This window comes from Ranitomeya imitator, chromosome 1, assembly GCF_032444005.1.
Source record: "Ranitomeya imitator isolate aRanImi1 chromosome 1, aRanImi1.pri, whole genome shotgun sequence".
Lineage (NCBI taxonomy): Eukaryota > Metazoa > Chordata > Amphibia > Anura > Dendrobatidae > Ranitomeya > Ranitomeya imitator.
Genome location: NC_091282.1, coordinates 156,463,308 through 156,489,428, shown reverse-complemented (window position 1 = coordinate 156,489,428; position 26,121 = coordinate 156,463,308). Strand labels below are relative to the sequence as shown.

The window sequence follows — 26,121 nt, the reverse complement described above, 5'->3', positions numbered from 1 at the left end:
GAAAATAAAAAAATCTTTTTTTCCCACAAAAATTATTTTTTAGCCCCCAGTTTTGTATTTTCCCAAGGGTAACAGGATAAATTGGACCCCAAATGTTGTTGTCCAATTTTGTCCTGAGTACGCTGATACCCCATATGTTGGGGTAAACCCCTGTTTGGGCACACGGGAGAGCTCGGAAGGGAAGGAGCACTGTTTTACTTTTTCTACGCAGAATTGGCTTTAATTGAGATCGGACGCCATGTCGCGTTTGGAGAGCCCCTGATGTGCCTAAACAGTGGAAACCCCCCAATTATAACTGAAACCCTAATCCAAACACAACCCTAACCCTAATCCCAATGGTAACCCTAACCACACCTCTAACCCTGACACATCCCTAACCCTAATCCCAACCCTATTCCCAACCGTAAATGTAATCCAAACCCTAACCCTAACTTTAGCCCCAACCCTAACCCTAACTTTAGCCCCAACCCTAACTGTAGCCTTAACCCTAACCCCAACCCTAGCCCTAACCCTAATGGAAAAATGGAAATAAATAAATTTTTTTAATTTTTTTATTTTTCCCTAACTAAGTGTGTGATGAAGGGGGGTTTGATTTACTTTTATAGCCGGTTTTTTAGCGGATTTTTATGATTGGCAGCCGTCACACACTGAAAGACGCTTTTTATTGCAAAAAATATTTTTTTGCATTACCGCATTTTGAGAGCTATAATTTTTCCATATTTGGGTCCACAGAGTCATGTGAGGTCTTGCTTTTTGCGGGACGAGTTGACGTTTTTATTGGTAACATTTTTGGGCACGTGACATTTTTTGATCACTTTATATTCTGATTTTTGTGAGACAGAATGACCAAAAACCAGCTATTCATGAATTTCTTTTGGGGGGGCGTTTATACCGATCCGCGTTTGGTAAAATTGATGAAGCAGTTTTATTCTTCGGGTCAGTACGATTACAGCAATACCTCATTTATATCATTTTTTTATGTTTTGGTGCTTTTATGCGATAAAAACTATTTTATAGAAAAAATAATTATTTTTGCATCGCTTTATTCTGAGGACTATAACTTTTATTTTTTCGCTGATGATGCTGTATTGCAGCTCGTTTTTTGCGGGACAAGATGACGTATTCAGCGGTACCATGGTTATTTATATCCGTCTTTTTGATCGCATGTTATTTCACTATTGTTTGGCGGTATGAGAATAAAGTGTTGTTTTTTGCCTCTTTTTTTTTTTACGGTGTTCACTGAAGGAGTTAACTAGTGATACAGTTTTATAGGTGGGGTCGTTATGGACGCGGCGATACTAAATATGTGTACTTTTATTGTTTTTTTTTATTTAGATAAAGAAATTTATTTATAGGAACAATATTTTTTTATTTTTTGGGGGGGAATTTTTAAAAAAATTTTTTACACATGTGAATATTTTTTTTTTACACTATAACATTGCCCCAGGGGGGGCATCATTTTATAGTGTAAGATCGCTGATCTGACACTTTGCTGTGCACTGTGTCAGATCAGCGATCTGACGTGCACTTCTCCAGGCTTCCCGGCGCCTGCTCTGAGCAGGCGCAGTGAAGCCACCTCCCTGCAGGACCCGGATGCCGCGGCCATTTTGGATCCGAGCCTGCTGCAGTGAGGAGGAAGTAAGAGACCCTCGCAGCAACGCGATCACATCGCGTTGCTCCGGGGGTCTCAGGGAAGCCCGCAGGGAGCCCCCTCCCTGCGTGATGCTTCCCTATACCGCCAGAACACTGCGATCATGTTTGATCGCAGTGTGCCGGGGGTTAATGTGCCGGGGGTGGTCCGTGACCGCTCCTGGCACACAGTGCCGGATGTCAGCTGTGATAGTCAGCTGACACTCGGCCGCGCTCCCCCCGTGAGCGCAGCCGATCGCTATGACGTACTATTCCGTCCTTGGGAAGTAAGGCCCATCCCACATGGACGGAATAGTACATCCAATGGCAGAAAGGGGTTAAAGACTGTTGCAGAGGAAATATAGTATTACATAGCAACTATTACATATGGGCTCCTGAATCCTGTTCATACCCCACAGTATCTGGGCATATTCAAATGATGTGTCATGATGAGCCCCTTTATATTGAATCTATGAGTAGGTTTTTACTATGAAATCTGAGAGCAGTATGACGTAGGGGCTGAGAACCTGATTCCAGTGATGTAATTTACTAGGCCCCTTTCACACATCAGTTTTTTGCTATCAGTCACAATACGTTTTATCATAGACTTGTATTAGTGACTGTTGGCCTCACGTTTCATCCGTCGTTAGCCGGATCCATAGAAAATTGTTTGTCCGGCGGCTGCAGACAACGGACAAAATAACGCTTTTTGTGTACATCGAAAAAACGGACAGCGACGGATCCGTCGCCGTCAGTCGTTTGCGCGAATGGAAGCCTATGGGCATAGGATCCGTCAAATGACGGAATCCGGTGACGGATTCCGTTTTTTTAAACTGAGCTTGCTCTGTTTCAAATAGCCAGATCCGCTAGTCAGATCCGCTTATCTGATCCGGCGAAAAAACAGATCAGTCGCATCAGTTTTCATAATCTGCTACGGTCCAGCCAACGGATTGCGACTGATGGCAAAAAATTGATGTGTGAAAGGGGTCTTACTGTTTCACTAAAACAAGTGTTTTTCCAACAGGAGATTATCACTACAGGACCAGCTGCCTGGTGCCACCTAGTCCTGCTGCTCACTATAACCCTGACTTCACCACTGATTAGCATCATTCTGTCAATGTACAGTGTACAAAGAAAGCTGCCAATCAGTGGTTTAGATGGGGCTATAGAGGGTTCAGCATTTGAGCACTGCTAGATCTGCAGCAGAGAAAACAGTTATTGTATCAAAATGACAGCATGTAGACCAGCATGTGACACATGGAATCAGGGTCTCTGCCCTTAGATCATGCTACTTTTAGATAACATAGCAAAAATCTTGTACCAGGTTACTTTTAAAGATGTCTGTGATTAATAGAACTATAATATTGCATCAAACTTTTTTTTTGTTTTATAAAAGTGTATTCAGGCAGTCTGGGAGAAGGATGTCAAGGATAGGGCTTTCTTAACTCCCATTCATTTCTGTGAAGAGGAACCACCTGTCTCTAGAATATAAAATGGACAACCAGCTGGAGGTGGCCATGTCTTATTGTAGGTTTCATATCTCTCCATATTAAAAAGAAAGTATGGATGGGTGGAGAATCAGTTCTTCACAAATCTAACTACAATAATTAAATATAAAAAACTTTTCAGGGACTTGGTCTGATACAAATAGTGGGTAAAACTCATTAGTTGCTGTGGCTAACATCTCGGCTACATTGTTAGAATGCTGTAGATGAATAACAAAATAATGAGAGTCCTCAGTGGTTGATACCTTTTAATGGCTAACTGAAAAGATGGTAACAGATTACAAGCTTTGGAGACTACACAGGTCCCTTCATCAGGCAAAGACTAACACAACATCTGAAGAATCACATATTTATGCACAACAGGAATAATGCAATAGATAAAACAACTGACGTGAAGCAGAACTATCATTATGGCAGATGGATAAACAGTTGTGGCCATAAATATGGGAACAGTTCATAGATAAGGAGTGTGAAAGTTTTATTGTCCCATGATTGAGCTCTGGTCCATGATTGTGATGCCCCCAAATGGTCTGAAGCATAAATACGTGACTCTTCTATACCTGATGAAGAGACCTGTGTAGTCTCGAAAGCTTGCAGTTTGTCACATCTTTTCAGTTAGCCATTAAAAGCTATCAACCACTGAGGACTCTCAAATTTTAATATTTTTCTATCTACTGGCTAACACGGTACAAAGATTTTCCTGTAAATACATAACTTTACTAAACACATTACTTTTTAAATTAATGTCTCAAATGCAATCTTTGAATTTGTTTCCATTCACTAACAGCAAGCATGAATTGAATGAAGTTGATAGTGGGTCAAATGAGAGTAAAATCTACTGATTTAGAGATGAAACTATTTTCTATTGCAGTATTGAATATGGCCAGAAGATGTCAGAGCCAACACTTACAAGGCACTGGAAAACCAGGGGAAACTGTGGGAAGTGTTCAAACTTTTGCAAAGAAAAGTGAATGCTTTAATACTCCTTATCTGATATCTAATGGGCAACTGCAAAAAAAAAAAATCAGTTAAATGTATTTTTTATCCTGTTTTAATGCTAATAATATATGTGAAATGTGAACCTTGCTTATTAAAGTAAGCTTGCTAGAGCCTTAGAAAGTGCCATAACTAAGCCTCTGCCTGTACGGAAATGTTCTGCATTAATTTCAACATGTAGTATCAGGGCTTTTCATAGCAATGGTTTCCAGATCTTGAGGTGATGCTTGCTAGCAGACTTTTAGCAGCTGTATACAACCTGGTATCATGAATACTGGTCAGGCTGCCGTTCTTCAGAAGCAAACCAAACCTCCCAACCTTGAGTGATGAGAAAGAGGGACAGACACTGCAGTGCAATTCGCCAAGTCTTTTAAATGCGCCCACACAGAAATGTGGCTCCTAGTTAAGCCTATTAGTGTTCTCAGACAGTATGGTACCACTTTCATGGCCCCACAGTGCCCTTCACACATTGCATAGTACCCCCCATAGAGTATGATGCCCCCACAGTACATTCCTCGCATAAAGTTTGATGATCCCCACACAGTAAATTCTCCTACACACACTATAAGGCTCCACAGTGCCCACCACACACCGTATAATATTCCCAAATTACATATCCCCAAACAGTGATTCCCCCAACACACAGCTTTACTACATCAGCAGACACAAAACTTTGTTACATCAACAACGCACACTCTGTTATATCTACATATACACAACTCTGCTACATCAACGCACACAACTGCAACATCAAAACACACGCACAACTGCTACATCTACGCACACAACTGCTACATTAATATACACACACAACTGCTACATCAAAACACACACACAACTGTTACATCAAAATACACACACAACTGCTACATCTACGCACACAACTGATACATCAAAATACACACACAACTGCTACATCAACGCACACAACTGCTATATCAAAACACACACACAACTGCTACATCAAAACACACAACTGCTACATCAAAATACACACACAACTGCTACATCAACGCACACAACTGCTACATCAAAACACACACACAACTGTTACATCTACGCACACAACTGATACATCAAAATACACACACAACTGCTACATCTACGCACACAACTGCTACATCAATATACACACACAACTGCTACATCAACGCACACAACTGCTACATCAATATACACACACAACTGCTACATCAAAATAGACACACAACTGTTACATCAATATACACACACAACTGCTACATCAAAACACACACACAACTGCTACATCAAAATACATACACAACTGCTACATCTACGCACACAACTGCTACATCAATATACACACACAACTGCTACATCAAAATAGACACACAACTGCTACATCAAAATACACACACAACTGTTACATCAATATACACACACAACTGCTACATCAAAACACACACACAACTGCTACATCAAAATACATACACAACTGCTACATCTACGCACACAACTGATACATCAAAATACACACACAACTGCTACATCAACGCACACAACTGCTACATCAAAATAATACACAACTGCTACATCTACGCACACAACTGATACATCAAAATACACACACAACTGCTACATCAACGCACACAACTGCTACATCAAAATAATACACAACTGCTACATCTACGCACACAACTGCTACATTAAAACACAACTTCTACATTAGAACACAACTGCTACATCAAAATACACAACTGCTACATCAAAATACACAACTGCTACATCAAAATACACAACTGCTACATCAAAATACACAACTGCTACGTCAAAATACACAACTGCTACGTCAATATACACACACAACTGCTACATCAAAATACATATGCAACATTGCTACAAAAACACACACATTTTGCTGGCGTCTTGCTCCGTTTCTGCCTAGTCACATGATTCAATGGTCCTGGCAGGACCTTCAGTCTTTGCATAGACTGGACAGCGGAGGAAGGCGCTGTCGGCTTCTTGCTCCACTGTTATATTCAGCTGTGTCTGTATCCTGAGTACATATTCCCAACCTCCCTGGACATGTCCCCAAATGTAGGACAGTCCCACTGAATCCAGGATGGTTGCAATGTATGCTTAAATGATATACCCATAGGCAATTTGTGTGCCGGTTTATGGTTCTTCTTTCTTAAATTGAAGTTTTTTCATGAATATAGATCATGGAAGGGAAAGAAGGAAACTTTTACGGGTATCTAATGTTATAAACAGTCATATCACTGTGTGAATTATCCCCAGACTGATCTCACATTGTTTATTATGCTTAGCACACTGATGCACTATGCTTGTGCTGTGACATCACTGTGTGCATTATTCAGATGTCAGTTTTTGCCGTAATGTCAGATATTTTTATTCGCTCCACACTGACACTGAAGTTTGGGAAAATTCTGTGTTTTTATTTTTATCTTTTTATTTACAAACCCCAAAAATGGATGACATGCTAATGCACCAGTGATGTTTTTCATGTCCTAAACACACCATTGAACCGAGTCATCATGGAGTTCGGCTTCGTTTTTAGATTTACTATAGGACCCTGTAGTTACTTGTCTCGTCCCTGCTCCTTCATATTACAGTGCACACAGGAACATGTTTTTTTGCCTTGGTTCCTTCCATCTGACCGCTTTGTGATGGTCCCAGCTGCCCACTAATCCCTACACTTTAAAGCCATTCAGTAGCTCCTATATTAACCACCAAAGAGCCCTGCCAAGCCTAAAGCAACGCTGTACAATGGTGATGAATGGTGCTTTGATTTTAGGACCAGTTAGTGCTGTACACTAGTATCTGACCACGCTGACCCAAAAATAATAATTTGTGACTGCTAGCTAAATAATAAGGTATAAACCCATTTCCTCTATTGTTGCACATATTATCAATTTCCAACACTGGAATTTGCAGTTTAGACTTAAAATTTTAATGAATGTGATTCCCGGTCTATTGGCCTCCATGTCATGTCTTGTAACCTATGACTCTGATTTCTCCATGATCAGTTAGCATCACTTCCAGCAGCAAAATAATGATGTTTTCCCACTTATCTTTGTCTAATTTATGCCATAAACAGTTAATTGGATGTTCGCTCCCATTCCAGGGCTCGGTGTGTAATTTCAGCTTACCGTAGTTATTTTTTCTCTATTGATTTAGACTGATCCCTGTGTTGAACCTTTTCAAGATCCCCCTTTACAACACATCTTTTAAGCATGATTGTCTAGAAGTAGCTGTCAACCTTCCAGGTCACTATGAGACTTAATTGTTCTGATAATATTTTCATCTTTTCATCTTTCTCACAGTTACTGCTGAGGAACTTTATCCGCATGAAGCGTTGTGTCATGGTGCTCATCAATGCAGCCTACTATATTAACAGTTGCTTTGATTGGGACTCACCCCAAAGGAGTCTTGCTGCTTTCTTGGTATGATAATCCTCTCCTGTCTTACATAATTATCTCATCCGTGCTGTTTTCTAAAAGGAATGTAAGTTATAAATGTCATCTCGCCAACTCGGTGCACAACAATTAATGAGGAGAGTCCAGAATTACTCATCCTTTAATTCCCAGTCCCTCAAAGCTGATGAACAGAACATAAACTTCCACCTTTCTGTTAGTCCGTCTGAGAAGTTTGGAATGGAGTAACAAGTAATGTATTTTTAGTTAAGATAGATAGATAGATAGATACTGTAGATAGATAGAGAGATAGATAGATAGATAGATAGATAGATAGATAGATAGTAAAACAAAACACAGCAGCACTCTGCATAAGACAGGCCATGTGAAAACACTGAAAACTTTAAATCTAGACTATGTTACTACTGAAAAAGATGCACTTACAAAAATGAAGGTACTTAGCACATAAATTGGCCAATTCATGTATGCCCATCAACCACGGCAAGGTGATCTCCCTCTGATGGGTCCTATGTCTACTGTATATGCCACTCTTGGGCTATCAACCTACAGTTAAGTGGACAAAGATGTCTCTCCCCAGTTATGCAGGTGACCGTAATAAGTTTTACTTGCCCATAAGTTGTAGGCTCATAACCTGGGAGAGACATGTTTGTAACTGTAGGTTCATAGCCCAAGAGTGGCATGTACAGTAGACATTGGACCCATCAGAGGGAGGTCACCTTGCCGTGGTTAATGGGCATACATGAATTGGTCAATTTATGTGCTAAGAACCTTCATTTTTGCAAGTATAACTTTTTAAGTAGTAACACAGTCTAGATTTAAAGTTGTTATTGTTTTCACATGGCCTGGTTTATGTAGGGTGCAGATGTGTTTTCTTTTTCTATATAATGCACTCATCGCAGCTTGCACCTGTTCACACTTAGGAGGTGCTGGTCAGGTTTTTCTGTCTATATAGATAGATAGAGGGATAGATAGAGGCATAAATACTGTAGATAGATAGCTCCGGTAGTTAAATACGATAGATAGATAGATAGATAGATAGATAGATAGATAGATAGATAGATAGATAGATAGATACTGTAAATCAGATAGATAGATAGATAGATAGATAGATAGATAGATAGATAGATAGATAAAGAAATATAGATGGATAGATACCATAGATATACTGGTGCTACTCACAAAATTAGAATATCATCAAAAAGTTAAGTTATTTCAGTTCTTCAATACAAGAAGTGAAACTCATATATTATACAGAGTCATTACAAACAGAGTGATCTATTTCAAGTGTTTATTTCTCTTAATGTTGATGATTATGGCTTACAGCCAATGAAAACCCAAAGTCATTATCTCAGTAAATTAGGATAATAAAAAAACACCTGCAAAGGCTTCCTAAGCATTTAAAAAGATCCCTTAGTCTGTTTCAGTAGGCTCCACAATCATGGGGAAGACTGCTGACTTGATTGATGTCCAGAAGGCAGTCATTGACACACTCCACAAGGAGGGTAAGCCAAAAAAGGTAATTGCTAGAGAAGCTGGCTATTCACAGAGTGCTGTATCCAAGCATATTAATGGAAAGTGGAGTGGAAGGAGTCATTGCTTCAAGAGCCACCACACACAGACATATCTAGGACATGGGCTACAAGTGTTGCATTCCTTGTGTCAAGCCACTCATGACCAATAGACAATGCTACAAGCGTCTTACCTGTGCCAAGGAGAAAAAGAACTGGAGAGTTGATCAGTGGTCCAAGGTGTTGTTTTCAGATTAAAGAAAAGTTTGTATTTCATTTCGAAATCAAGGTCCCAGAGTCTGGAGAGTGAAGAGGACACAATCCAAGCTGCTTGAGGTCTAGTGTGAAGTTTACACTATCTGTGATGGTTTGGGGAGCCATGTCATCTGCTGGTATAGGTCCACTGTGTTTTATCAAGACCAAAGTCAGCGCTGTCCACACTGCCAAAAGTACCAATACCTGGTTGAAAAACAACAGTATGACTGTGCTTGATTGGCCAGCAAACTCGCCTAACCTTAACCCCAAAGAGAATCTATGGAGTATTGTGAGTATTGTCAAGAAGAAGATGAGAGACATCAGACCCCACAATGCAGACGAGCTTAAGGCTGCTATCAAAGCAACCTGGGCTTCCATAACACCTCAGCAGTGCCACAGGCTGGTCGCCTCCATGCCACGCCGCATTGATGCAGTAATTGATGCCATAGGAGCCCCGACCAAGTATTGAGTGCATTTACTGAACATAAATTTCAGTAGGCCAACATTTCAAATTTTAAAGTAATTTTTCAAGCTGGTGTTATAAAGTATTCTAATTTACTGACATAATGACTTTTGGGTTTTCATTGGCTGTAAGCCATAATCATTGGCTGTAAGCCATAATCATCAACATTAACAGAAATAAACACTTGAAATAGATCACTCTGTTTGTAATCACTCTATATAATATATGAGTTTCACTATTTGTATTGAAGAACTGAAATAAATTAACTTTTTGATTATATTCTAGTTTTGTAAGAAGCACCTGTATGTTAGATAGATAGATAGATAGATAGCTAAAGCTGAAACATTGTCTTTACTCCTTGGATGCAGCATCTACCTGCTCAGCCAGATACAGTAGATAGTTAACAAGAAGTGCAGTTCTGTCTAAGTCGATGTGAATATATCATTTTTCTTTTGTTCTTCCTCTACATTTATCTACCTACCTATCTGCCTATCCATAATCTACTTTTTTGTGACCGCCGTATTTCTCGTTTTTAGAATTGGTGTTTATGAGAAGGATTATCATGACTTTGTTGCATATTATCTGCTTTTTATCTGTGTCACTTTAAGATAAATGAAATCTCAGTTATGTATTTTACCGACCTAAATATTAAAGGCAAAAGTTAAATCTGTGAGCATTTACCGCAGAGCCGCTATTTAATCTTTTTTATCAGTTACCTGGCATTAAATCTGTCATTATTATAAATATTAAAATGACCGCAGAGGACGTCTTCTATGTCCCCCCTATTTGGGAGGCACTGTTGCTTTAATGTTTTACTTAGCCGGCGTGCAAGGACATTTTAAGGTAATATGGTTTGGTTTGGTATTTGAAAAAATGAAGTTTAATCTCTATATGCCTGATGGGGCTTCCCTTCACTTGGAACATTGTTAGAATCATAATTAATTTGAAGAGAAGAAATTGAACATCAGTGCCATATGCGTATAATGTACCTTATGCCAGGTCCTCACTGGCAGCAGGTAAAGGTCATCTCTGGGTACGCACGGAAGAAAATAACGTGAGACTAAGTTTTAATGAGAAAATGTAGTTTATAATTTATGTGATATCTTTTATGCATGGCGGCGGTGCAGTAGGTACGTGCTCTTCACCTTTGTCTGTAGAAAAAGGTATATGGTACTAAACAGCTGATTAGGAACCTCAAGATTTTAACCCATGCAGTGACACCATGGCTGGGACCCTTTAATATGATCTCACAAATAGGTTCTTATTCTTATTGCCTCAGTTGACTATTTGAAGTAGTTACTTCTTAAATAACGTACATTAAATTATGGAAATATTAAAAAAAGCTTTACATTTTATGTTTGAATTTCGCTTCTTATTTATTTTCGAAAATGTTAAAATATCTGACATGATTCCTTCCAGGAATATTGCAGCTAAAAAGTATCTCCTAGTCTTAGATATGTGAGCTATATATATTTTTTTTTTAAAAAAAGCTACTGATGCAGCAGAGCTGAATTTTATTTAATTTTGTATGCCTGCTCTGTGGGTCCACCTTCATCGCCTCTTCTAACAGTGTGACCTGAAGTCCTGTGTAAAATTACAGAATCCACATCATGATATCACAATGGATTATATCATATAGCTGATCTATATTTAAAAATAGATAAAAAGGGGAGACGTTGTCTCAACCTTTGCATTGTGCGTTTACCACACTAAGCATGGAGAACAGAAAGAGGAGAAGAGAACTGACTGAGGACTTGAGAACAATATTGTTGAAAAATATCAACAATCTCAAGGTTACAAGTCCATATCCAGAGATCTTTATGTTCATTTTTCCAAGTGCGCAACATAATCATAAAAAGTTTACAGTTCAATCCATGGCACTGTAGCTAATCTCTCTGGACGTGGACAGCAGAGCACAAGTGATGAAAGATTGCAACAGTGGCTGGTCCAGATGGAGGATAAGCAGCCCCAATCAAGTTCTAAACAAATTCAAGCCATCCTACAAGGCTCAGGATGCATCAGTGTCAGAGCGAACTATCCATTTACATTTGAATGAAATGAAACACTTTGGAAGGAGACCCAGGAAGAAACAACTGCTGACACAGAGACATATAAAAGCTAGACTGCAGTTTGCCAAAATGTATATGAGTAAGCCAAAATCCTTCTCTGAAAGCGTCTTGTGGACAGATACCAAGAGTGACCAAGATAGATATTTTTGGTAAAGCACATCATTCTACTGTTTACCGAAAGTGGAATGAGGGCTACACAGAAAAGAACACTGTACCTACAGTCAAATATGGTGGATGTTCAAAGATGTTTTGGGTTTGTTTTGCTGTCTCTGGCACTGGGTGCCTTGGCTGTGTGTAAAATCCCTGTTGCAGTGTGTGTAAACTTGGTCAAGAGTTTGACCTCTGTAATTGCAAACAAAGATTTCTGTACCAAATATTAAAGGGTTTGTCCACTACAAGGAAAATGCAATAAAATAAACAAACCTATACTCACCTCCCATACCGGCTCCGTTCCAGCAGTGTCAGCACTTGCGGTCCCGGGGCTGTGATGCGATGGAATGACACGTGGTGCCCGGCACCCAATCAGCACTAGCATCACTGTTTCCGCCTCATGTTGAAATGAACATGAAGAGGAAATCAGACATCAGCTGCAGCTTGGACTTTCGCTTCCTGTTCAGTTTGTACGAAGGTAAGGACAGTGATGCCAGCGCATAATAGGCGCCGGGCATCACATGTCATTTCACCGCATCACAGCCCCAGGACCACGAGTGCTGACAGCGCTGGAGCGGAGTCAGTATGAGAAGTGAGTATAGGTTTGTTTATTTTATCGTTGTCGAACATTTAGTTTAGGAAGGAATTGTCGTAGTAGTGGAAAACCCATTTAAGTTCTCTTTTTCTATTGTATCAAATATTTATTTCATGAAACTAAATGCAAAATAATTATGTAAAATCATACAATGTGATTTTCTGTTTTTTATTTTTACATTCTGTCTCTCACAGTTGAAGTGCCCTTACGATAAAACTTACAGACCTCTCCATTCTTTGTAGGTGGCAAAACTTTCAGAATTGACAGTGTATCAAATACTCACTGTATTTTCCCCACTGTATATATATATATATATATATATAAATGGAAGCAGCACTCTATATATGCGGTTACATATATATATATATATATATATATATATATCCTATTTTTATAGTTATGCGGAAACCAATGTGTGAATATTGGGAGGGAGGAGAACACAGGTGTTTGGTCCTTTCTTCCTTCCTGCATTCCTTTTCCTCACCTATGGTTACATATATATGTATATATATATATATATATATATATATATATATATATATACATACGCCTGCCACATACTGTATTCCCAGTAGGCGTTTACTAAGCTGTGCTTAAAGGTAAACTTATATTACACTTCAGTTCAGGAGGTTTATAGGCGCTTTATATAATGCAGTGTACATGTGCTGCCCTCTATTGTATTGTCGTTTTATTATATAATTGTTGCATTGTAGACATTTATAGATTACAGGAATAAAGCCAAGTAAAAATAAAAACTCTACTAATTTATGAAATGTAATTTGCAGAAACATAACTGGTGTAGTGGAGCTTGTTCTGAATGATGAAGTGCAGGAAGGTCCGTCCTCAGCGATTGAGGCAGTGAGCGCCATGCTGTGTCCTTTGATGCGCCAGTGAGAATTGACAGGTTGTTACACTGGATCACAGTCGTGTGTTTTAAATTACAATAGTGTTTAATAATCTCTATTGGAATTCATGTAAATAACCCGTATAATGATGCAGCAGAGTTGAATATGTCATTTGAAAAATTTCAAAATTATCTTTTTTTTTTTTTTTCTGCGTCGTTTCAAACATTTTATCTGTGGTCTTACATAGGACCGGATTGAAAAACTGCTGCATTATCTTAAATCTTAACATATTTTGCAATTGCTGGTAAAATCTTATTGCTAAGGGAATGTTTATACACAACAGGTGCGTCGTATTCCCATTTATCTGATAGGGGTTTGCAATATACCAACGCACAAACTATTTATTAATTAGATGGATGAAATGGTAATAATTTCTGCTATGCGTGCGCTTTGTGAAATTTTGCATCTTGTAATTAAAAAAAAAGTTTTTCTCCTGGCTATTGCAGAAAATAAGAAATTTTAATAAATTCTTTAAAAAATTACTTTTTTTTTTACCTATTTACTTATAACGGTAAGTGGCACTATTGACCTACCCTTTTTTTAATAAGCATCATAATGACCTTGTATGTTGTTGAAACGGTAACGCGATTTGATCGTTCAACTCGACCCAGTCGCCTCTGCTACATCAGCTCTCGCAAAGCCGCCTGCTTTCACTTCTCATCAGGAAATCTAGTTTTTGGAGTTGGATAGCATCGTGCCCATGTCTTGTTTCTTTGCTCTTTTCCTTTTTCCTCTATTGCTTTCATTCCTCACTGTAACGAGCGCAAAAAAATAATTGGACAAGCGAGCCATCAGTGAAAGGACACACTTAAGCGAGCGTCAATGAATTATTCTACGGGACAAACCTTAATCTTTAAAAGTGATTGTGGATAATTTGTGGCACCATCTGTCCGTTTGGAATTGTTTTAGCCTTTCCAGTCGTCCTAAGTGCTGCTGTGTTTAACATTAACATTTGATATTTTACACATTTAATTTCTGCACCGCTGTGTGTTCCTCTGGGAACGGTGTTCCAGTGCTACATGAGAGAGACAAAGTATTGATCAGTTAACATTTCAGCTACATTTATGTATGTCGCAAAAATTAATGAAAATGCCAGACAAAAATGTCAGAGTGCAGAAAAAGGTAGAATTTAAATGCGGTTGTTTAATGAAAAGTTTAAGATGTGCATTATCGGGGAAAAAAAAAAAAGCGCGCCCTTGCCTTTTACGTAGCGCTCATAACCGAATGAGAGAAGGAGAGTGCATATTTTACTTAGAGGAACATTGAGCATGAAATATGAAGGGGAGACTAATCTAACTGGATTTGGTATTCAGAAATTGCTTTTACAAAGCACCCTCGGTATAGTTAGGACAATTAGAGACTTGACTGGCATTTTGCTCCACTTGAAAAACAAGATGTATTCCCTACTCTACCGCGCTCTCGTACATTGCCAGCGTGCCCCTACTCAATAGACTGATTCCAGCTCCAGCCGCACAGGAGATCGCTTCCATTAAAATAAGTGTCATTAAAATCTTCTTTGGCACCGGCGAGCGGCAAACATTGACCTATATGTCCTGTCTCTGTTTCTGCCTTTATCAATCTTGCTCTCTTCCCCTGCATTAGAGTGCCGGGGTGCTGCGCGCGCTACATTCATCTCACTGTTTGCTTTTTACGATTGCTTTCTCTCCATTATAATGGATCGGCTTCAGTCCCTTACAGGAAAGTGAAGTTTGCTACAAAACAGTTCCCCGGTCTGCGAATTGGGAAAAGGTCGGATTTCTGCAAATTTTAGTCTGTTTTATGCTATGGTTTAGATAACTTTTGATGAAATGATCAGGGGCTTGTGTATAAAGAGCGTGGATGGCGGAAAATGTTATCATTCACTCTTTAGAAATGAAGCCTTTCCTTGTATTGTAGTCATAATGGCAAGGGCATCTTCTGTGATGTGCCAACAAAGCCTCGCAAAATGTAAAGTCATAGCATCACATATTAAAGGGTTATTCCCATAATCATATTATTTTTCACAAAGTACAGCAGATGCATACTTGTTGTTAATATACTAAGTCCAACATAAAGTTTCATGTACTCTTTTCATCTCACTGCATTCAGCTTCACATAGCATAGTAAGCAGTCCTATTCTTATCTGCTAAATTTCCCAGCAGCACTAGCATCTCCTCAGGGCTGCAGACCACTCCTTCCCATATGTGCTTATGTACCCACCTGGCTCCTAGCAGAGGTGAACTCTCCCGCACTCTTCCACAAAGGAGCTTGTAATCACTATACAGCGCAGAGTTGTGTTTGTTGTCTACTGCTAACGGACCAGTGGTGTGAAACTGCAAATGCTGCTCTGTTGATGCCTATGGCAGAGGGTTTTCCTTTGTGATATGCATCAACACACTGTAGCAGCATTTGGAGTTTCACATCACTGCTTTTTCAGCAGCAGGCAACATACAGCTCACTTCCTATCAGCCTTTCTAGATGCAGCTCCATGATATCACTCCTCAGCCCCCTAGATGTGGACCCATCCTGCAGTATAATTCTCCTGTCAGTCCCTCTATATGCAGCCCCATCATACAGTCTTTTACTCCTCGTAACCCCTCTATACATAGCCTAATCCTTCTGTATATCACAGCTCTGTCTCTCTATATGAATACAACCCAATCCTGCAGTATATCACAGCTTTCTTCCCCCTCTGTATCCATCCCAATCCTGCAATATATCACTCCTTTTAGCCAATCTGTATACAGCCCCATTCTGCAGTATATCACTCATCTCAGCCTTGATGTACAGGCATACCCTGTAGAATATTACGCCTTTTAAACCCTCCCCATACACAGCCATATACAGCAGTATATCACTCCTCTCAGCCTCTCTATACATAGCCCAATCTTGCAGTATATAGCATGTTTTATCCCCCTTTCTATGCATCCAAAATAGTCCTATACACACACACACATATATATATATACACACAACCCCATACTGTAATATATCATTCCTTTCAGCCCCTCTATGCACAGCCCCATACTGCAGTACATCGCTCCTCTCAGTTAACAGCACAGAAGTACATTGCTGCTCCCTGACAGCCGGTGAGATCTCAATGGACTGTATGGAAAGCTCCACCTCTTCCCTCTATGTCACCTCTGTAAATAATCAAAGAGGAGCATTGGAACTACAGAAGGACTGCATCAAGTCAACTGAAGGGTGAATAAAGCACAGAGGGGCATTCTTTTGGGGGTGATGTATGCAAATCAGGGCAGACTTTGGGCTCCATTTTTCTCTTTCTACCATTTTGTTTCCATTTCCATAGCATTTCTACTATAGTGTATGCATGATATTATTATTAGTGGCAGTAAAACTGGAAGATGTTCCTTCCCCACAGGGTTTTTGTCGAAGTCATAGGCACACCAAAAGGCAGCGTCCACTTACTATTAACCATCCTGAATTCATCAGAACATTCCTGCTACATAAAGAACAGCCACCAAATTATCTTTAGATACTGGAATTTCCATATAAATGTATACATTTATAACATACTTGATTTTTTATTGCAATAATGACTATAAAATGTATTAGCAGGATTTTCTTAAAGGAATTTTCTCAGGTTGTATGTTCAGGAACACCACCTGATGATTGACAGTGCAGAACTGAGCGCTCACCCTGGCTGCTTGCAGAGGTAACTTTGCCTCTGCAGCATGGCAGAAGCTCAGGAGGACTGAAGGTGGCCGGATCGCTGGCAAACAGAGCACTTATGGTGGCCGGTAACCTAGGCGATGAGCTGTACGCTGTAAAATAAAAATCATTCTCTACATGAGAACCAAGAAGATTTTTACTAAAAGGTAAATTGCAAAGTTGTTTTTACAAGCACTTTTGCAATTTTACCCATTTAAAAACTTGAGACACCCCTTTAAGAAAATACATTTTGCAATACCCTTTAAGAGAAATCTAAGCTATTGAGAGATTGTATTTAGGGTGTTCAAATCTTAGCCGAAAGGACTGAAAATTGTAACTCTTTTACTGGAGACAATATTATATGCTTTGATTTCAGTGGGAACAGTGTAATCTTTTTTTTCCCATGTGGTGGCGCTACGGTGAACACTCGTTGCCAAATTTCCCTATAGGCCAGGGTTGATCACTAGGGTCCTCTCATGTAATCAGCTTATAGTCAGCGGTCCTTTCTATCATGGGGGAGTCATCATACAATCACAATGATGATATGATGTTTATTAAATGCAAATATGTGTATTTTCTTTATCTCAGAATCTTTCACCTTAGTTATGCCATTCTCACACCATCTTACATGACTGGTTAGAAACTTGGCAAAGATGGATTAGTAAACCTCTTAGAAGGAGGAAGGAATTATTTTTTAAACTTTATAATGTACTTGATTTGTTTAGCAGCCAGAAGTGATACTTTTTCTTATCTTTGGGCCCTAAATCCAGAGGTGTTGTGATAGATGTGCCCACTAGAGGGCAGTGTTCCTCCACGGACGGCCTGCTGCTCGGCATATGAAGAGCTGCTATTCTAATTAAATCGCATTGCTTATGATTGATCAGTGTTGTTGCATTGGCAGAACATTTGCTCAGTGTATATTTATCTCAGAGCGTGGCCTGTACATTAGAGCAGGCGTAGCAACAGGTAGGCCACTTTCTAATTAGCTGTAATTGCAAATGAACCAAACAGAGGCGCCGTATTCTCATTGTCATTGTGCTAGGCGGCTTCAGCAGATCGCTGTTTTATTCTGGGAATATCAGAGCTTATTATTAAAAGTTTTAATTCTCTTCTGCAACGAACTACAAAACATAAGACAATAAATAAAATATCTACATCAGTTCCGCCATCTGTTGTCCATAGAGCACCATGCATTAATAGAGGGCTCAGCACGGATCATAACTAATGGCTGGATGTTTGCCTAAATTGCATAAAATTACAATATGGTAAGAATGACAGAGACAATGGCGGCTAACAGATCGATCGATCGATCTGTAGATCTACCTATCTATAGATCTATATCTATAGATCTATCTATAGATATATCTCATTCCATCTATCTATCTATCTATAGATCTTTCTATCTGTCTATCTCATTCCTTCTACCTATCTATCCCATATCTATCCACATATATATATATATATATATATATATATATATATACAGTATATATAAATAGATAGATAGATATGAGATAGATATGGGATAGATAGATCTATAGATAGATAATAGATAGATAGATCTATCTATAGATAGAAAAAAAATCTGTGTTAGGCCAGGGTCACACTTTATGAGAAACTCGCACGAGTCTCACACCACAATACTCGGCACTGACGCCAGCACTCATACTGGAGTGTTCAGATGCATAGAAATACATGCAGCCGCGCACTCTGGTCCCGAGGGTCGGTGGCAGTGCCGGGTACTGAGGTGCAAGACTCATGCGAGTTTCTTGTAAAGTGTGACCCTGGCCTAACACAGATTTTTTTTCTATCTATAGATAGATCTATCTATCTATTATCTATTATCCTTAAACGCAATATCTGTTTAATTAAAAAACATGGGAAAAAAAATTGGATGGGCTCCCACGCAATTTTCAAGTCCAGAGTGGGAAAGCCAACGACTGGGGGCCGATGTTTATAGCCTGGGAAGGGGTTAATACCCATGGATCTTCCCAGGCTATGAACATCAGTCCACAGCTGTCAGCATAGTCTTGACTGGCTATTAAAATAGGGGGACCCAAAAAAAATAGCGTGGGGTCCCCCTATAATTTATAGCCAGAAAGCCTACGCAGACAGCTGTGGGCTGATATTCAAAGCCTAGAGAGGGGCCATGGATATTGGCCCCCCTTGGCTACAAATACCAGCACCCAGCCGCCCCAGAAATGGCGCATCTGTAAGATGCGCCAATTCCAGCACTTAGCCTCTCTCTTCAAACTGCACTGTAGCGGTGGCATATGGGGTAATAAGGGGTTACTGTCACCTTTGTATTGTAAGGTGACATCAAGCCTGGTTAGTAATGGAGAGGTGTCAATAAGACACCTATCTATTATTAATCCTATACTGGTGAAAGGGTTAAAAAATACACACAGCCAGAAAAAAATATTTGAATATTCTTAATTTCACCATACTTGCAACCACCATCGATCACCTGCAAAAAATAATAAACCAACCGTATACTCCCTGTCCACCGCTGTCCAATTAATAATGAGTGTCCCACGACGATTTCCCATATAGAAATCGGGTGATGTCACTGCTCTACAGGACCTCCAGTGACACATTGAAAGGAGGCAATGGCTCCTGCAGTGCATCACTGAAGAGGTTACTTCAATTCATTCTCTTGCTTTGTGGCAAGGCTGTGTGGGAATTTTCTCACAGAGCGTTGCCGGCAAGAAAATAAACTTAAGTGACCTCTCTCCTGGTAGCAGCGGAGGGCGCGGACATGTCCCAATGTCACTGTTCTACAAGGGAGATTGTCGTGGGATGCTCGTTATTAACTGGACTATGGTGGAAAGGTAAGTATGGTTTATTATGTTATTATTATTACAGGAGAATCGAGGGCTTCGGGGACTAGGTGTTTGATAAGTATGTACTCTATGTTATGTGTTGTACAGTATGTTATGTGCATGTCCTGTATGTTATATGTTGTATGTTCTGTATGGTTTTTTTTTAACTACTGAACACAGCCATTGTCTGATGGGACTACTTTCCCATCATCGGTAATGCTGTCACTGTGAGCATTCATTGACGGATGGGAGCAGTAATCCCATCAGACAATGGCTGCTTACACAAACACGCACACACACAGGGACACACAGACCCGCACACAGACACAGATTCACGCAGACACCGGCACACACTATACACGCACATGGCTCCGCCCGCACTCCTCGCACACATCTTCCCTCCTTCCGATCTGCAGCGTTTCATCCGCAGCAAAACCGCAGATCTTTTTTACATCTGCGGTTTTGCTGCGGATTTGACTGACTCAATGGAAATCAATGGGTGTAGAAGCGCTGCAGATCCGCAAAAAGAATTGACCTGCTGCGGAAATAAAACGCTGTGATTCCGCAGCATGTGCACAGCATTTTTGTATTTCCCATTGAATAACATTGTGTGCACAATGCACTGCTTATTTTTTTTTTTTTTGAAAATCTGTTTATTAGAGTTTTCTAAAACATTACAAACCATGTATATACATTGTTGATAATACAATAATGTAACAATATTGAATGATATTGTATCCCCGAAACCTTCCCTCCCCTACATAAACCTGCACTGCTGATTTGAGGGAATTCCGCACGACCAAAAACGCTGCGGAATCACATCAAAATCCACAACATGGAAAGAAGCTGCTGATAAAAAGCAGGTTTTGGTGAGTTTTTAATTGTCTCTTGTATGCTGATAAAGCTTAGTGCCACCCAAAAAAAATATGATGCAACTTCCTTAAGGTTTTTACAAAAATAACACAGCAAAACCTGATACCTGCATTTTTTGCTGCTTTTTTGCAATTACTTGCATTCTATGGGTGAAAAAAATGCTGCAAAAACTCTAAACAAAATGCTGAAAGAAGTGACATGCTGCAGTTCACCAGTCAGTCAGAAAAAAAAACAATGTGTATGAATAAGGTTTCTGAAATCTCATAGCTTTTGGTGGTACTGTAAAATATTGCATTAAAAAAAATGCAGCAAAAATGCAACAGGTGAACATAGCCTTACTCACTGATCAGTGTTAGGCCGGGGTCCCACTACCGTAGAATACGGACGATTGCCATGCGAGAAAACATCGCATAGCCCTCAGACCAGTGTTAATCTATGGGGCAGCTCACATCACCGTATTTTTTCTCGGTTGTATTCAGCGTGCGAGTGAAATCACAGCATGCTGCAATTGTACGTGTATATCGGCCGAGTCTCACCAATGCAAGTCTATGGGTGCGAGAAAAAAAATCAGACACCACACGGACAATCAGTGTGATTTGCGAGAAATACGCAACCATTTCCTCATTTCAGCCAGTTGAGTCATTAAATACAATGGGGGAAAACCAGTGAGGAATGTAAAGCCATACGGATGTCATACAGATGCATAGCTGCGAGAAAATTGCATCATCGCATTTCAAACGCATTACACACGGATGACCATACAGAGAACACTTGTGTAACTCTCGGCAGGGAGACTCGGACCGATTGTCCATACGTCTAGTGTGACCCTGGCCTTATACTAGAACTGGGTTTCACACAGAACCTAGTATAGAAGTGCTGGTCAGTGGTATGGTAGAGCTGTGTTTGTCACAGAGTCCAGAGTTTCCCCATTGAAAACGTGTATGCTTGGCCAAGCCTAGTCCATATGTTTAGGGTGATATCTGTTGGCTGAACAAGCATGTGGTGGACCGTTATCTAAAGTGTATGGGTGACATTACACTTTCATACTCCTTTTCATAAGCAATTGCCTATGCCCTTTCTAATCTGTGCCCCCATTAATACAATGTGCTGGTACTTGTAGTATAATGAGAGTAATAAAGCCATAGAGAGCCTAAGATTCCTGCTGCTATAAATATTCCAGGTTATGGAGGAGACAGTACAGTATGCCCAGACCAAGATATGATTTATAGTCTCAGCTAAAGTCTTCTGTACAGATATTTTACAGTAAACCAATTACATCCGTAGTACTTATTGTTCGTCTAATTTAGTAGCACCATACAAATTGGCTGAATAAAATAATCCAGTGTGTAATTTATTTCACCATGAACGGCACACTTTATTGTGTTCAACTTTTTTTTTTTCCTTGGCCAGGAAGAAATGCATTAAACTGCCTTTGCTGTAGAACACCTTGTTAGGATGATTGAAGAATTTGTATGCAGGCACTTTTAATATTTGCTGCACTCTTAATTAACACATCCCTTACGCACCATTGTTAGCCCGGGGATTTTTAGCTAATAAAAGTGTCAAATTATTATTGTGTGAAATACAATATAATTTCCTGGATATAATGATTAAGATTATCAAGCTATATTAACAACAATTCCCTAACGCATTTGATTTTTCTCTTTTTCGAAACTAATTTACTTTCAGAGATGTTAATGCCGGAGATACAAGTAGAATCTGAAAAAAGAAAGCATCAAATAGGATCAATAAAATAAAATACTAATAAAGCCGGTTATTAGGGAAGATCAATTACATTGTATAGCAAGGAAAAAAGAGACAAATGACAGTTCTTTTTCACATTTACCCTATTCAATTTCCATGCCATCTGCAAGTTAATATATTTCACTCTTAAAATAATGGGAAAAATGTGCAGAAAATCATTACTCTTCCATAGGAAATGAATAGGAATGTGCAATGCTTCATACAAAAGGAATCTGCGGATCCTATACAAGGAATATAAAGAGAAAAAAAATACCTATACAGTTATCTGTGTGTTATTAACAAATTCTTTTGTTTTCAGTGAAATTTACTGATCTATTATTAACCTGATCATCCACCAGCCAACATCATTTTAGTTACGGTAGTTTCAAACCAAATAAATACCAAATTCCATGCATAATTTGTTAACATATTAATATAGGGGTCAGACCTTTGTTTTTCCTGTGTATTAACAGAATTGGGGGGCTTACCATATATTATCTTACGGAAAAAAATAATAAAATACACTGGCGCTCGGAGAGTGAAGAATAGGAGGGAATGGAAGCTGCTGGTGATAAAAAACAGGGTCTGTGTATCACCCTGTAAATAGATAACAAGAGTGAGAAAACGGGGGTAGATCACCTGCGCTAGTGTGGGTGCCTCTGCTGGCACTAGAAGCTATACACGGGAACAATACCCAGCAGATAGGAGCTAACAATAGTTAGAATGGTGCACTTACTTCATACTGGGAAGATGATGTGGGCGTAGAACTTCCTAGAGCTGAGTGCCTGGCTCCGTACTGCAAGATCAGGGGATAGTGGTAGCGCCTGGATCCGCGCGAGCCTGAACAGCAGGGTGAACGCTGGAACCAGGAAAGAACCGCCAACTTCTAGCGTGCCCCGGCCGGAAGCAACGCCGAAGCGGTGGCGGAGTGTGTGGGGGGGGGGCGTGGCGAGTAGCGTGACGTCACAGCTAATGGGCGGGCGCGTATGAGGATTATCCAATCCAACGCGTTTCGAAGGAAGCGATCCTTCTTCGTCAGGGCTGGAGTTCCCCATGGAGCCCTCCCCTTACAAAAAGGTTTAAAATTTGCCCCTACTGCTACAGCTAATCCCTTTAACCTATTCATTAGTATTAAAAAGTTCGTGCGTAATTTAGCTCTAAAAAAATACTTTCTGAAAAAGGTACCCATTACTAATTCCACCACTTATTCAACTATAACCAACACTCAGGACTATATCCATACTAACTTAGCACCCCAATCCTCATTCAATCCCATCAATGAATATTCCAGTGCCTTCCAGTCTTTTGAAACCCTGGTTACGACAGATATAAAAAAAACTCTGCAAAAATAACTCTAAGTATATCCCACATAATCTCACTATCAGTGAAAGGAAATCCATCATTAACCTTCAGAAAAATCATGATATTGTCATTCGTCCAGCCGATAAAGGTGGCGGCATTGTGGTTCTCGATTGTACTATGTATCATAATGAGTCATTAAGACTTTTAAGTGACTCCGTCACTTACAAAAAAATGCACTTCAATCCTACTATTGATTACATCAAAAAACTTAATCTCTTAGCACTAAAGGGCAAGACCCTAGGGGTATTAAATAAAAAGGAGTTTCAATTTATCAATAACCGAACCCCAACAACAGCTATATTTTATCATATACCTAAAATCCACAAAGATACCTCTAACCCCCCAGGTCGCCCAATTATATCAGGCATCAGTTGCTTGACCGCCAATTTGTCCAAATATGTAGATCTGCACTTACAAAAATGTATGCCCTTAATTCCAGCTTATTTAAAAGACACTGCTCATACCATACAAGTTTTGGAACCCATCATATGGCAAAGCAATTTCATTTTGGGCACCCTTGACATTAAATCCCTATACACGGTAATCAACCATGAAAAAGGATGTGAGTCGGCCAATTTCTTTCTAAACGCTTTGGAAATATACCCAAAACCCCAAATCAAATTTATTTTGGAAAGTATTGATTTTATTTTAAGACACAATTATTTCCAATACGAGCAACAGTATTACTTGCAAACGTGGGGCACCGCTATGGGCACACGTTTTGCGCCCAGTTACGCAAACTTATATGTAGGCTACTGGGAGCACCAATATATCTTTAAAGAAGGCATATTACATCCAGGATTAAAACTTTGGCGTCGCTTCATTGACGACATCCTGTTTATTTGGGAGGGAACCACAACAGAACTGAGCTCCTTCATTTCGGGCCTAAACAACAATCAGTTTGGCCTTGAATTCACTCCCACTACTAATAATTTCCAGGTTAATTTCCTGGACCTTACCATTTATGCGGAAAATAACGTACTTAAAACAAAGTGTTTTCGCAAACCAGTAGATTCAAATAGTTTTATACATCTAACAAGTTGCCACCTTCCAATCTGGCTTACGAACATCCCCAGAGGCCAATACACCCGTATTAGACGCAATTGCACAAATTTGGAGGATTATAATGAGGAGTCCACATACATCACCAAACAATTTGAAGCCAAAGGTTATCCAACTCAAACCCTTGATGTAGCTCGTCAGACAGTGGGTCATATTCCACGAGCGAACCTCGTTCACAAAACAAAAAAGACTAATTACCCCCAAGATATCCAATCACAAATTAAAGATTTACCCATTGTCACTCAATTCCATTCAGGGTACAAGAAATTCACGAACATAGTTAAAAAACATTGGCCCGTCCTACAATGCGACAAGTACATTGGGGACTTATTACCACACAATCCTAGATTTGTGTATACTAAGGCACAAAATTTGGGCCTCCTCTTAGCACCGACAACCAAACCAGTCCTCTCTAGACCAGGAGCGTCTGAAAAACCATCAGCCCCCCAAAAATGGGGTTTCAGGCCATGTGGTAGTTGTTCGTGTTGTAAACGAACATCTCTTGGGAAGGTTGTCCAAACAACATTTACAAACTCTGGTGGCACTAAGCAATTTCAGATTAAAAACTCAACTTGCGAAACCACGGGGGTAATCTACATATTGCAGTGTCCTTGTAACAAAATGTATGTGGGTCGCACAAAAAGATCTTTAAAGGTCAGAATTAAGGAGCACCTAGATAATATTCAAAAAGGCTTCAAAGGTCACCCTTTATCTCGCCACTTTCTAGAAAAACACAACAAATCTTGTGGAGGGATCCGTTTTTGTGGAATCCAAAAAGTCCAGCAAAACCCTAGGGGCGGAGATTTCCTTAAAGCAATGTCTAGGGTGTTAGGGGTCGAGTTCCCGCTTCTGCACAGGGGGAATCTCGAGCCACCTCCGCTGCGGTCTCCCATTCTTGTCCAGCCGCAGTGGAGTCTGCTCAGCAAGGACGTCGGTCCCAGCGTCTTGCTCATTCTCACTCTGTTCTGAGAGCTACTGCTGCTTCTCCAGTCTCTGCTATTAAAGTCTGTGCTGGTCAGCAGCGAGCGGACTTCTCTGGGACTATATCCTTGTCTGTACGTACTGAGCATGCCCAGCGTAAGGTCTCCCGTTGGAGATCGAGGGTCATGTGCTCAGG

The 26,121-nt window shown here is 39.9% G+C and overlaps 1 protein-coding gene across 3 annotated transcripts in view; it reads left to right on the top strand.

The window, feature by feature from the left end:
- Window positions 1–26,121, top strand: part of MCTP1 (multiple C2 and transmembrane domain containing 1) — a 1,531,547-nt gene that overhangs the window by 1,022,390 nt on the left and 483,036 nt on the right. For all 3 annotated transcript variants that reach the window (XM_069751887.1, XM_069751881.1, XM_069751897.1), the window contains exon 16: window positions 7,436–7,555. In XM_069751887.1, the coding sequence (XP_069607988.1) occupies window positions 7,436–7,555 (120 nt within the window). The remainder of the gene's footprint in view (window positions 1–7,435; window positions 7,556–26,121) is intronic.